The sequence below is a fragment of the Ovis aries genome, chromosome 14 (assembly GCF_016772045.2).
Source record: "Ovis aries strain OAR_USU_Benz2616 breed Rambouillet chromosome 14, ARS-UI_Ramb_v3.0, whole genome shotgun sequence".
NCBI classification, from domain to species: domain Eukaryota; kingdom Metazoa; phylum Chordata; class Mammalia; order Artiodactyla; family Bovidae; genus Ovis; species Ovis aries.
This window is the reverse complement of record NC_056067.1, coordinates 64,415,179-64,428,027: the sequence shown is the minus strand read 5'-3', so window position 1 is coordinate 64,428,027 and position 12,849 is coordinate 64,415,179. Positions and strand designations below refer to the sequence as shown.

The 12,849-nt window shown below is 45.8% G+C and overlaps 1 protein-coding gene across 4 annotated transcripts; it reads right to left on the bottom strand.

Moving 5' to 3' along the window:
* Window positions 1-1,191: 1,191 nt before the first annotated feature.
* LOC114118079 (zinc finger protein OZF-like) lies at window positions 1,192-9,955 on the bottom strand. Of its 4 annotated transcripts, XM_060399158.1 has the most exons (6): window positions 9,892-9,955; window positions 8,954-9,136; window positions 8,478-8,581; window positions 7,145-7,271; window positions 6,753-6,848; window positions 1,192-4,344 (listed from the first exon to the last, which is right to left on the bottom strand). In XM_060399158.1, exons 3-6 carry the CDS (start codon window positions 8,520-8,522, stop codon window positions 3,242-3,244), a joined length of 1,371 nt encoding a protein of 456 aa, XP_060255141.1. In that variant the 5' UTR covers window positions 8,523-8,581; window positions 8,954-9,136; window positions 9,892-9,955; the 3' UTR covers window positions 1,192-3,241. The 4 variants fall into 4 exon arrangements, with proteins under 4 accessions (XP_060255141.1, XP_027834687.1, XP_042087206.1 ...); XM_027978886.3 differs by lacking the exon at window positions 8,954-9,136 and having other exon boundaries at window positions 9,571-9,955; XM_042231272.2 differs by lacking the exon at window positions 8,954-9,136 and having other exon boundaries at window positions 8,478-8,563; window positions 9,571-9,955.
* Between the last annotated feature and the right edge of the window lie 2,894 nt (window positions 9,956-12,849).

Genomic DNA, 12,849 nt, shown 5'->3' with positions numbered 1-12,849 from the left:
AGGCGCGAGGGGCGGAGATAGGGCGTGGCTTAGCCGAGGGGGCGTGTTCTTAGGCTGTTGAGACGGAGAGGCGGAACCTTAGCGTCAGAGCGGGAGTGCCTTTGCACGTACGTGATTACGCCCGAGGGCGGGGCCCAGGATAGCAGAGGCGTGGCTACGCCGGAAGGGCGGGGCCAGAAGGTTCAGGGCCGTGGCGCGGCTGGATGCGAGTGTACGCAGGCGCGGAGAATGAGAACTTCCCCCCTCCCCTCTCCTGGAAACCAGAAGCGTCCGTAGTTACGGGAACGGACAGTCCTCTGTGAGCTCTGGTGTGCACCTGTGATGTTCCGCTGTCTGTGTCCGTATGACCACGGTGTCGCTCGAGTGCGGTCCTTTGAGCCTGCCCATGGGAGAGTGATTTTCTGTGTTAAGTTTTGAGACCGAAGGATCAAATGAGGGAACCCCTGCTGGAATGACTTATTATACCAAATTAGTACATTTCTCACTTGCAGAATGGAAATGTCGTTATTATCACTCTTCAGAAAGTATTTTTTTTGGAACCTGCACTGGTGTTGAACCCCATTCTGCTTCTGATCACAGTGGAAATGGCCCATGGTATGAGATACTAAGAAAACAGTAAAAAAATTAGTAGCTGACTTGGAAATTGAAGCAAATAAGGAAAAGCTGCTGCTGCTGCTAAGTCGCTTCAGTCATGTCCGACTCTGTGCGACCCCATAGGTGGCAACCCACCAGGCTCCGCCGACTCTGGGATTCTCCAGGCAAGAACACTGGAGTGGGTTGCCATTGCCTTCTCCGAGACGAAAAGCCTAAAGGAAATCAATTCTCAATATTCATTAGAAGGACTGACGCTGAAGCTCCAATATTGTGGCCACTTGATGCAAAAAGCCAACTCGTTAGAAAGGGCCCTGATGCTGGGAAAGATTGACAGCAGGAGAAGGGCATGACAGAGGACAGAGGGTTGGATGTCATCACTGACTCAATGGATATGAGTTTGAGCAAGCTCCTGGAGATGGTGAAGGACAGGGAAGCCTGGTGTGGTACAGTCTATTGGGTCTAAAGAGTTGGACACGACTAAGCGACTGAACAACAAATGAAAAGCCATTCAGGGGGATACAGCAGAGAAAGAACCCACAAAACTCCCCACCCTCTAAGATCTTATTTTCAAGTGAATGGAAACAAACCACAAGAAAATGAGTGAAATAGTGTATTGAATGGTGAGAAAGGCTCTGGAGAAATAGAAAACAGGGAAGAGGAACACAGTAGAGAAAATGAGACTATTCACTGTTGAAAAATGAATAGTCAGGGCACTGAAGTCTTTAATCTTCATGCAGCTTTTCATCCTGAATTTCAATGTCGGCTCATTTAGGAGTAATTCCTTACATGGGATCTACTGTTATATTCTCAGTGGTAAAGAATCCGCCTGCCTAAGGAGATGTGGGTTTGATCCCTGGGTTGGGAAGATCCCCTGGAGGAGGAAATGACAACCCACTCCAGTATTCTTGCATGGGAAATCCCACGGAAGGAGGAAGCTGGCAGCTACAGTCCATGGGGTTTGAAAAAGAATCGGACATGACTTAAGAGGCTAAACAACAATGGGTATGTATTTTTCTTCTTTACACTGGTGCGTGCATTTTATAAATGCTTTTATATATGCACTGAAAAGAAAAAAAATCCTGCGTGCTCAGTTTAGGAATATCCCCTAACATCTATTAATATGATACCCCTTATATCCATCATAGTGCTATTCCTTTGTGTCAGCCTCTTGATTCTTGTTCAGAGGTGACAGGTGCAGTGATGAGATCGATCAAATACAGCAGCTGTAGGAGGGTGTGGGAGGAAATTCAGGAAAGCCTACTGGTCGGGTAATTCGAAGCTACATCTGTGACCAGATCTGGGCACCATTTTTCAGATGTAAAGTGTTAAGTCACGGCTGTTTGCTTTTTCACACTTTGCAGCATTCAAGCCCCACCCTGCCCCTTGCTAAAGATGTGAACTTGGTGGCATATGTGTCTCTCCCAGCAGGACAGAAGCAAAAGCCAAGAGGTGATCTCTTGGCCTCATCTTTGGCTGTCAGGACACCTGTGTTATAAACTTGGTTTCAGGGCATTAAATGTGAGGGTGCACAGACTCAGGGCCAGTAAAGTCATTTGTGCAGTGCTGTTGTTCATTAGTGATGGCAGCAGAGTAGGATTCAGGCAGGAGTAGGAGGCTAGAGTTCTCCAGACTGCAGGATAATGGTTTCATGTTCTGCTTTTAACTTGCTTTGCTTCTGCCCTGTCTTTAGTTATTCCATCCAAAGAGCTCTTTGAAAAATTGGTTTAATTGGAGTATAGTTGATTTACAATATTGTGTTGGTTTCAGGTATACAGCAAGGTGATTCAGTTATACACACACAAATATCCACTCTTTTTCAGATTCATTTCCCATTGTTGTTGTTCAGTCACTAAGTTGTGTTCCACTTTTTGAGACCCCATGGACTACAGCACACCAGGCTCCTCTGTCCTTCACTATTTCCGGGAGTTTGCTCAAATTCATGTCCATTGAGTCAGTGATACTATTCAACCATCTCATCCTCTGCTGCCCCCTTCTCCTCCTGCCCTCAATCTTTCCAGGTATCAGGGTCTTTTCCAAGGTATCAGCTTTTTGCATCAGGTGGCCAAAGTACTGGAGCTTCAGCATCAGTCCTTCCAGTGAATATTTGAGGGTGATTTCCTATAGGATTGACTGGTTTCATCTCCTTGCAGTCCAAGGGACTCTCAAGAGTCTTCTCCAACACCAGAATTAGAAAGCATCAATTCATCAATGCTCAGGCTTCCCCGGTGGTTCAGACAGTAAAGAATCTGTGTGCAATGCAGGAAACCCAGATGTGATCCCTGGGATGGGAAGATCCCCTGGAGAAGGGAATAGCTACCCAATCCAGTATTCTTGCCTGGGGAAGACTATAGACCAAGGACAGAATTCCATGGGCAGCCTTCTTTATGGTCCAAGTCTCACATCCATATACAACTACTGGAAAACCATAGCTGTATTTCCTTTGTAGCTTATTACAAAACATTGAGTATAGTTCCCTGTAGTATACAATAGGTCCTGGTTCATTATCTATTTTTCAGTGAGCTCCTGAGACCTTGAGAATAAGCTGCTTTTCTAAGAGTCAGAGTCAACTGAGGCTGCTTGTTTTCAAGATCTTGACTGATGGTTAGGTAACTGGAATAGTAACATTTTCAAGTCTAGTTGGCTTTGGTCAGTATTCTCCTGTATGAGTTTGCTGATGTCGACTAAGGTGTGACCTGCACCTGAAGGACTTCCCACATTTGTGGCAACTGTAGGGCTTTTCCCCAGTATGAATCCTCTTATGTTGACAGAGCGAGGAGGAAGTGCTGAAGGCCTTCCCACACGCATCGCACCTGAAGGGCTTCACTCCACTGTGAGTCCTGTCATGCGTCACCAGGGAGGAGTGATTGTTGAAGGTTTTCCGGCACACCTGACATTCATAGGGTCTCTCTCCTGTGTGACTCCGCCTGTGGACAGTGAAATGGGACCTGCAGGTGAAGGCCCGGCCGCATTCCTGACACGTGTAGGGCTTCTCACCAGTGTGGGTCCTCTGGTGCTGAGTGAGCTGCACGAGGCGGCAGAAGGCCTTCGGGCAGTCCTCACATTGATAGGGCTTCTCTCCGGTGTGAGTCCTCTGGTGCTCCGTCAGGGAAGAGAGACGGATGAAGGACTTGGGGCACTTGCTGCATCTGTAGGGCTTGTCTTCAGAGTGGATCTTCTGGTGTCTGAGGAGCTGGGCGCTCTGTGTGAAGGCTCTGCCGCAGGCCTTGCACTTGAAGGGTTTCTCTCCACTGTGGATTCTCTGGTGGTCCGCAAGGGCGGAGGGGCGGCTAAAGGCTTTCCCACACTCGCTGCAGCAATGGAACTTCTCTCCGGTGTGGATGATCTGGTGCTGGGTGAGGTGTGTCACCTGGCTGAAGGCCCGTGTGCACTGCCCGCAGGTGTAGGGCTTCTCGCCCGTGTGGGTGCGCTGGTGTTGGGCGAGGTGGGCCTTCTGGTTGAAGGCTTTGCTGCACTCGCTGCACTGATAGGGTCTCTCTCCCGTGTGGACCCTCTGATGCTGGATGAGAGTCGATCGGCGACAGAAGGATTTCCCACACTCGAAGCACTGGTAGCACTTCTCTTCCTTCTTCATCTTCTGATGGATGACGAGGTATGCCCTGGTGCTGGAGGCCTTTTCATAGTCTCTACCCGTGCTGCTCGTTTTTTTCATCACTCTCTCATGTTGGTGTGTTTCTCCTTTTATCCTCTTCCTTAAAGACAATTCCTTACTCTTCTGTGTTGACTCATTCTCTGAAAACAAACATATAAACACATTAATATAAATAAATGTACATATCCCCACTGTTAAGAATCTATCCTTACAAAAAGGTTCTAGTATTTAAGGATATATGTACAAGGACATTTATTGTCATACTCCACCAACAGAAAAAGCTAGAAACAAATACCTGTTTATTCCTATTTTTAATTAAAAAAATGTTTTTACTGTGGAAAAATACACAAAACATAAAATTTACCATTTTAACCAATTTTAAGGATGCAATTCAGTGGCATTAAATACATGCCAATGTTGTGCAACCTTATTATCCTTATTTTTAATTTGAAATGCATTTTAAGTTTTAAATTTAAAAAACTGAAGTATAATTGATTAATAAATATCCATTGAAATATTATTTAATCTCTCATGAATGGAATTAATGCCCTTCTAAAAGGGACACCTTCCACCACATGAGGGCACAGTGAGAAGATGGTCATCTGTGAACCAGGAAATGGCCCTGCCAGACACTGAATCTGCAGGCACCTTCATCTCCAGAACTGTGAGACATAAAGATCTGTTGTTTAAGCCACCTGGTCTGCGGTGTTTATGTTATAGCAGCTCAGACAGACTAAGACAGACATCAAGGGCTGACATGGCCCAGACCACCCACAAGAGCTGGGTACTGTCCACCCCACCAGTTCTCAGCTGGGGCATTCCCAGCAGCAGTCTTCCATGAGATGCAAGAAGTGCACCCAGGACTTGGCTTGAAAAGGTCTAGATGCTACACGTGAGCTGCACATACAAGTGGCCAGACCCCTGCACCATCCCCCACAGATGTGTTTATCTCTGGCCACTCTGCTGTGTGTGCAGTAACCACTGTATTTGAAATTATCCAATCTTGGTTCCTACTTTGCCAAGGTATCTAGGAACATCTCTTTTTAAAAACTGGAGCATAGCTGATTTACAATATTGTGTTAGTTTCAGGTGTACAGCAAAGTGACTGGATTCTACATACATATGTATACATCTGTATTCTTTTTAAATTTCCTTTTATATCCATTATAGGTTATTATAAGATATTGAATACATATAGTTCCCCGCGCTATGCAGCAAATCCTTGTTGCTTATCTATTATATACATAGTCGTTTGTGTCTGTGATTTCCATACTCCTCATTTATCCCTGCCCCCACCTTCCCCTTTGGTAACCATATGTTTATTTCTGCTAGTCCATTTCTGTTTTGTAAATAAGTTCTTTGTATCATTTTTTTTTTTTTAGATTCCACATATAAGTGATATCATATAATACCTGTCTTTCTTTGTCTGATTTACTTCACTTAGGATGATCATCGTCTTAGTATGATACTCTCAACCATCCATATTGCTGCAAATGGCATTGTTTCATTCTTTTTATGTCTGAGTAATATCCTACTGTATATGTATACATCTTTTTCATTCATCTGTCCACGGACATTAAGGTTGTTTCTACATCTTCAATATTGTAAATGGTGCTGAAGTGAACACTGAGGTTGCATGTATCTTTTCAAATTAGAAATCTCTCCAGCTATATGCCCAAGAATAGGACCACTGGATGATACAGCAACTTTATTTTTAGTTTTTTAAGGAATTTCTATACTGTTCTCTTCCAAGTCTCAGTGAACTCTGGGAGTTGGTGATGGACAGGGAGGCCTGGTGTGCTGCGATTCATGGGGTCGCAAAGAGTCGGACACGACTGAGCGACTGAACTGAACTGAACTGAACCTGTTCTCTATAGTGGCTGTTATCAGTTTACCTTCCCACCAACAGTGTAGGAGGGTTCCCTTTTCTCCACACTCTCTCCAGCATTTGTTTTGTAGACTTTTTGATGATGGTCATTCTAACCTGTGTGAAGTAATATGTCATTGTAGTTTTGACTTACATTTCTCTAACAATTAGCAAGGTTGGGCAGCTTTTCACGTGCCTGTTCTAAGAACATCTCTTACTTCCCCTTGTTAAATAGTAAATTCCTTGATGGGCTCTAGTCTCTTACAAAATTCCCTTTCTTGGCCAGAACTAGAGATTGAATATGTTTGTTAATGGAACAGTTCTTGGATGGATGCATTTATTCAATTTATCAGAGGTGAGAGTGAGAATTTTTTGGATACATAAAGAAAACACAAGTTTTGAGATATCTTTCTGAGGAAACAGTCTTATGAAATGAATGAAGGATAAAGTGGTGAAAAACAATCCAAAGAGTAAAGGTGGAGAGCTGATCACAAGCTTACATTTGGAGTCAATTATTTAAAAAGGTGGGTAAGTAGAATAGTGAATGGCGATGAGAGGTGGATCCACTGGGGACCTCAGACCAGAGGCCCTCTGAAGGAAGATGCCCAAAACTGTGGCCATCTCAGAAGGCAGCTGGCCTTTTGCACGTACATCCTTCCCTCAGCTTGGTCCCAGACTCACCTGCTCCTGGAGCTCCTGCATCCTCCTCCCTGATCACCCAGGGCTGTGGGCCTTGCTCCAGTAGGAAGGCTATGTTGGGCTCAGCAACAGATATGCCTTTGGAAAGAGAAAGAAATGGCAGTTGGTCATGCCGTTATCATCCAAGAATTCACCCCCTACCACGGAATCAGGATCAAAGCCCTTATAAGAATGGGCAGAAAAACAAAAGAACGGCCAGACAAGATTTGAAGGTTTCCGGAAGGACAGTAAGGAGGAAGTTGTCCATTCCTAACTATGCTCTTTATGGGACATGGAACAAAAAGTAAAGGTCACTGTAGGTCCCCAGAGATTTCCAACAGGAGGAGGAAGATAGAGCGGAAGGCAGATGTGAACAAAGGGCTGCGTGCACTTACCCAGCCAGACCAGGTTCTGGTAAGTCTCCAACATCACAGCTGTGTACAGTTCTCTCTGAGCGGGGTCCAGGAATCCCCACTCTTCTTGGGAAAAGTCGATGGCCACATCTCGGAATGTCAGTGATTGCTGAAAGGGCAAACACTTTCTTACCCACAAGGCCCGAGGGAGAGGGAAGTCTTGGCTGAAAAACAGCAGGTGGTGCATAGGCATTGTGGCGTGTACTGGAGGATCCAGGGTTTGTTGTTGTTGTTTTGGCCAAATACAGATACATATTATAGATAGTGAAAAACAACTCTTTGGGTAAGAAAAATTATCCTGTATTATCAACCAAAATGTTAAAACTGGTCATGGACCCTATTTGAGGAAAGCATTCCAGGAACTTATTTGGAAAACAAGGATTTTTGAGGAAAGCAGGAGCCATGGTGCCTCTACACCGAGTTTGTAGCCTGTGGTTCTAATCAACAGATCCTGGCCTCCAGCGGCAACATCCGACAGGGTCTCGTCTCTAGCCAGCAGTGCTCATGTCAGCCTGGCCCCCACATCTTTACTGGTAGGAAACTATTCTTTAATCTACTGTTTCTCCTACCAAATCGGGATTTTGTACAAGTTGGTGGTGTTTGTGGACTGACAAACACTCCTGAGTTTGTCTAAAGTCTGAAGACAAGGGAAGACTGTCAGAACCCAGGACCTCAGCTCAGTCCTGAATGGGTTTTTCCTCCAACTGCAGCCCAAAGCTTTACATATGTCTTCCTGTCCCTCCAGAGTTTACTAAATGTGCAAATATATGTAGATGGAATTTTACCACCTTCTAGATTCTCTAATTGTTTAATATATTCTATAATGTCTAATACATCACATCCTTAAAGTCATTTGTCCATTTTCTTCCATTTGTCCATTTATCTTAACATTTTTTAAAAAATCTGAATATAAGGTCAGCATATACTTATGCTCAGTATTTAATGGCGAAATTTACATGTACGTTCAATGAAATGTGAAAACTGTACACTTAAGTTAAATAAACTGGATTATAGATTTCTCTTTTGATAAGTACATTTGAACTGAAGTACATTTCATAATTTACTAGAATCCTGGAAAACCTATTTGTTTAAATATGTGTTTGTGTGAATTGGAAACTGTTCTCCAACTAGTAAGGAAAAGAAAATCTCACTTCTTTTTAAATTTGTCCTTGGATGTGGGATTAAAGCTCAGGGCACTTGATAACAGCAGTATTTATGAGAATTTCTGTTTTACTAGATGACTTTATTCTCTAGGGTTAGGGTTAATCTTTATTCTTTAGGGTGTCACTGTAAGAAAAAACAAACCATAACTCACCTGTGATGTGCCTTCCAGAGGTCCAGTGGCCGTGCTCCCCTTCATGAGGCCTTTCTCTTGAAGAAGAGAGTCCTGTGAATGTGGAGCTGAGGAGATGGAAGGAACTATTAAAAAAAAAAAAAAAGCATCAAATTTGTGTCATTATCTCTTATCTTCTACTACTAAGTCGCTTCAGTCCTGTCCGACTCTGTGTGACCCCATAGACGGCAGCCCACCAGGCTCCCCCGTCCCTGGGATTCTCCAGGCAAGAACACTGGAGTGGGTTGCCATTTCCTTCTCCAATGCATGAAAGTGAAAAGTGAAAGTGAAGTCGCTCAGTCCTGTCCGACTGCCAGCAACCTCATGGACTGCAGCCTACCAGGCTCCTCCGTCCATGGGATTTTCCAGGCGAGAGTATTGGAGTGGGGTGCCATTGCCTTCTCCTTATCTACCCTCCCTGTAAAACATCAAAACAGAGTAGTGCCCAATCACAACACCTTTTTTGAGATTTACTGGTTCTCCAAGTTGTGAGAGATTCTAGCGCGATGTCTTCACATCTGTTCTTCAAAATGGTCACTGATGAAAATGACCAACGACAGTTACTGTGTTGAGGGCTTTATATGTATTTCCTTCACACTCCGTCATGGCTGAGGCAGCCATTCCTGTCTAAATGTCTCTCCCTGAAAGTGCATGAGTGGGAAAACTGGTCAAATTAGAAAAAGGCCAACAGATGGGTTCACAGGATCTTGACTTCTTAAAATGAAAGTATACTTGACTTACAACATTGTGTTAATTTCAAGTGTACGACACTGATTCAGTTTTAGTTTTATAAATTCGTTTTCTTCAGGTTTTCTCCCTTATTGTTGTTTAGTTGGTATAAAAATTTAAACGAATAGTCACACAGCCTTCCTAGAGCTCAGAAGAGTCCTCAACAAACACCCACAGAAACCGTGAGGCAAATCCCACAACCACACGGAGAACAAGCGTGCAGGCGGACAGGACGCCCGACAAACCAACGCGGACACCCCGGGTACACACCCCCCCAGCGACCACCCCCGCCCCACCCTCCACAAAGCCCCTCCCCCCGCCCTCCAAGGCCGCCTAACCCACTCACCCGCCGCGCTTCCGCCCTCCAGAAATCGGCCGCGACTCTACGCGCCTGCGCAGCCGTCGCTCACCCGGCCCCCTTGGGCGCGAAACCACGGCCCCACGGGCGACCGCGCACCCGCGTGTCCGTTACTCTCGGGCACCTGGCCCCGCCTCCACGGGCGTCAGTACGCACGCGCGCTCCGTTTCCAAAGCGCCTCCCCGCCCCATCCCTGAGTCAAGCCCTGTGAAGAGGCGGGCACCCCCTGCCAGATAGAAGCAGTCCAGCTCGTCGCCACACCCAGACACTCCCGCTCCCGCACTCGGCCGTCGCTCCCCAAGCGCTAACCCCCAGCGGCCAGGGTCCCGCGGCCTCCCAGGCTCCCGGCCCCCGCGGGTGAGACGGCGCACGCGCACTCGGGCCGCGCGAACTCCCAGGAGCCACCGCGGCGCGCGGGCGCTGTTCTGGGGCGGGCGCTTCCGGTCGGGCCGGCGGCTGGGGCGTGCTTCGCGCTCGTGGCTGTTTCTGAGTTCTCGGGCCGTTTCCCTCTCGCTGCACGGGCTAGCGGCGCGTTCTCAGGCTAGGGTCCATGTTGGCAGCGGGGCGGCGGCCGCTGTTCGCAGCCGCTCGGGGGAGGGTGGCCCGGGCACTCGGCGCTGTGCGGGCCGGGCGTCTGGGTCTTCGGCTTGGGCTGCCGCCCGAATGGGCGAGTACAGTGTAGTGCGGGCGTTAGCAATATATTGGTGTTTATGAAAGAAGCTCGCGTGTGTGTGTGTACACGCATGCGTACGGGCTTGTATTATTAAAGTTATGTTACTTGTATTTTTGTTGTTCCGTCGCTAAGTCTTGTCCGACTCTTTGCGACTCCGTGGACTGCAGCACTCCAGGCCCTCCTGTCCTAAACAGTCTCCCGGAGTTTGCTCGGACTTATGTCCATTGAGTCGGCGATGCCCTCCGACCATTTCATCCTGTTGCCCCTTCTCCTCCTGCCTCAGTCTTTCCCAGCATCAGGATCTTGTTCAGTGAGTCACCTGTAACTAATTAATTCCATCCCTGATTAGGCGATTGAGGCATTGAAAAAAGCCCCGTTACATGCACTGCTCACTAAACAAAACTTGTATTTATTCATTGTGCCCACCCGGCACTGCTGCTTTTGGGATGGGATATTAGTTCTCCAATCAGGGATTGAACCCGTGCCTTCCACAGTGAAAGCCAGGAGTCCTAACCACTGGACCACCAGTAAATTCCCACAAAGTTGTTTTTGACGGTGAGACCTTTCCTGGCGTTTCTTCATAGTCGAATATGAGAGGCATTAGGTTCAAGATTACGATCTCTTGAAGTATACTTTCTCCTCAGCTCTGTGCATTCATGGTGTTACGGGAGAGGGAAGTGTCCCATTCTCGGACCGTCAGGAATTCTTAGGCTTGAGTGCCAAGTGAGGGTCCTTTGTTTCCTGCGGGAAAGAATTCAGACCGAGCCAAAGACAAGCAAAAGCTTATAAGGATAAGGACATTTACTAGGGCATTAGCAAAAGATGAAGTGTAGGATCGTGGGATGCAGTTTTGAGTTTTGATAGCTTAAGCAGGAGACAGGCTTCATCTGTGGAAATACCTCATCAGCTTTCTTTAAATGAGGAGCAAAACACTCATCTCCAAATAAGATTGGTGAGCAGGCTCTTTCCTGGAGGAGAGCCGTATGCAAGGTGGTTTCATGGGTCTGGATTTCTGTGTGGTGCAAGCAGATTTGATTCTTTCCCCTCTGAATGTTGATTCAGTTCAGTTCAGTTCAGTCGCTCAGTCGTGTCCGACTCTGCGACCCCATGAATCGCAGCACCCCAGGCCTCCCTGTCCATCACCATCTCCCGGAGTTCACTCAAGACTCACGTCCATTGAGTCAGTGATGCCATCAAGCCATCTCATCCTCTGTCGTCCCCTTCTCATGCCCCCAATCCTTCCCAGCATCAGAGTCTTTTCCAATGAGTCAACTCTTCGTATGAGGTGGCCAAAGTACTGGAGTTTCAGCTTTAGCATCATTCCTTCCAAAGAAATCCTAGGACTGATCTCCTTGCAGTCCAAGGGACTCTCAAGAGTCTTCTCCAACACCACAGTTCAAAAGCATCAATTCTTTGGCGCCCAGCCTTCTTCACAGTCCAACTGTCACATCCATACATGACCACAGGAAAAAACCATAGCCTTGACTAGACGGACCTTAGTCGGCAAAGTAACGTCTCTGCTTTTGAATGTTGATAGCAAGTCATTCTTATTTCGCATAACAGACTTTTCTTCTCAAAGAGAAAACTCCTGTTTTCTTTTTTTTAGGGAAAGAAGCAGTATTTTCTCTACATGTGCTATTAAGATGACTCATTCATGAAGTTGCTAAAGTGGATATAAAAAGTATAAAATATTTCAAGTCTTATACAGATATATATATACATGCATACATACACCATACATACAATTTCTTTAACCATTTTATTGTTTCTTTTCTGTGTTTTATTTTTTGTGTGTGTGTGTGTGTGTTTTATTTTAACCACATGAAATATTTATGCCTAAGGCTCTTTTGACCACAGCACTTTATTCCATTCATTCTATGCTACTCTTACTCTTTTGATATTCTTGTATTAAAGTTATCATTGTAATTGAAATACAACTTACAAATAATAAAACATGGATTAACTATGCAGTTTTGCTGTTGATTACAGCCCAATCAGTTCAGTTCAGTCAGTCAGTCGTGTCTGACTCTTTGCGACCCCATGAATTGCCACATGCCAGGGCTCCCTGTCCATCACCAACCCCCGGAGTTCACTCAGACTCATGTTCATCGAGTCGGTGATGCCATCCAGCATCTCATCCTCTGTCGTCCCCTTCTCCTCCTGCCCCCAATCCCTCCCAGCATCAGTCTTTTCCAGTGAGTCAACTCTTTGCATGAGGTGGCCAAAGTACTGGAGTTTCAGCTTTAGCATCAGTCCAATAACCACCACTAAAATCAAGATAGATTTCTGTCACTCCTGAAACTTCCTTCATGCCTGATTTCCTACCTTCACTCTCAGAGGAAACCACTTTGTTTTTGTGACAGTAGATTTGTTTTGCCTGCTTTTTAAATTTTTCTTTCATTTGACTTCATATAAATGGAACCAAGCAGTGCTTAAATTTTTGTGTGTCCAGCTTCAGTCATTCAGCATGTCTTTTTGAGACTCACTGATGATGTCTATTAGTAATTTATTTCCTACTGAGTAGTGTTCTCTTGTGTTACTATAGTACAATCAGTTTATCCATGTTCTTCTTGATAACATTTGGGATGTTTCTG

Excerpts from the sequence above, each read along its gene's own strand:
- LOC114118079 (XM_027978886.3), bottom strand. The coding sequence starts at position 8,522 with ATGAAGGGGAGCACGGCCACTGGACCTCTGGAAGGCACATCACAG. Across the intron at positions 7,272-8,477 it reads CTCTGGAAGGCACATCACAG|CAATCACTGACATTCCGAGA; the intron begins GTGAGTTATGGT and ends TTGCCCTTTCAG. Across the intron at positions 4,345-6,752 it reads TGCAGGAGCTCCAGGAGCAG|AGAATGAGTCAACACAGAAG; the intron begins GTGAGTCTGGGA and ends GTTTGTTTTCAG.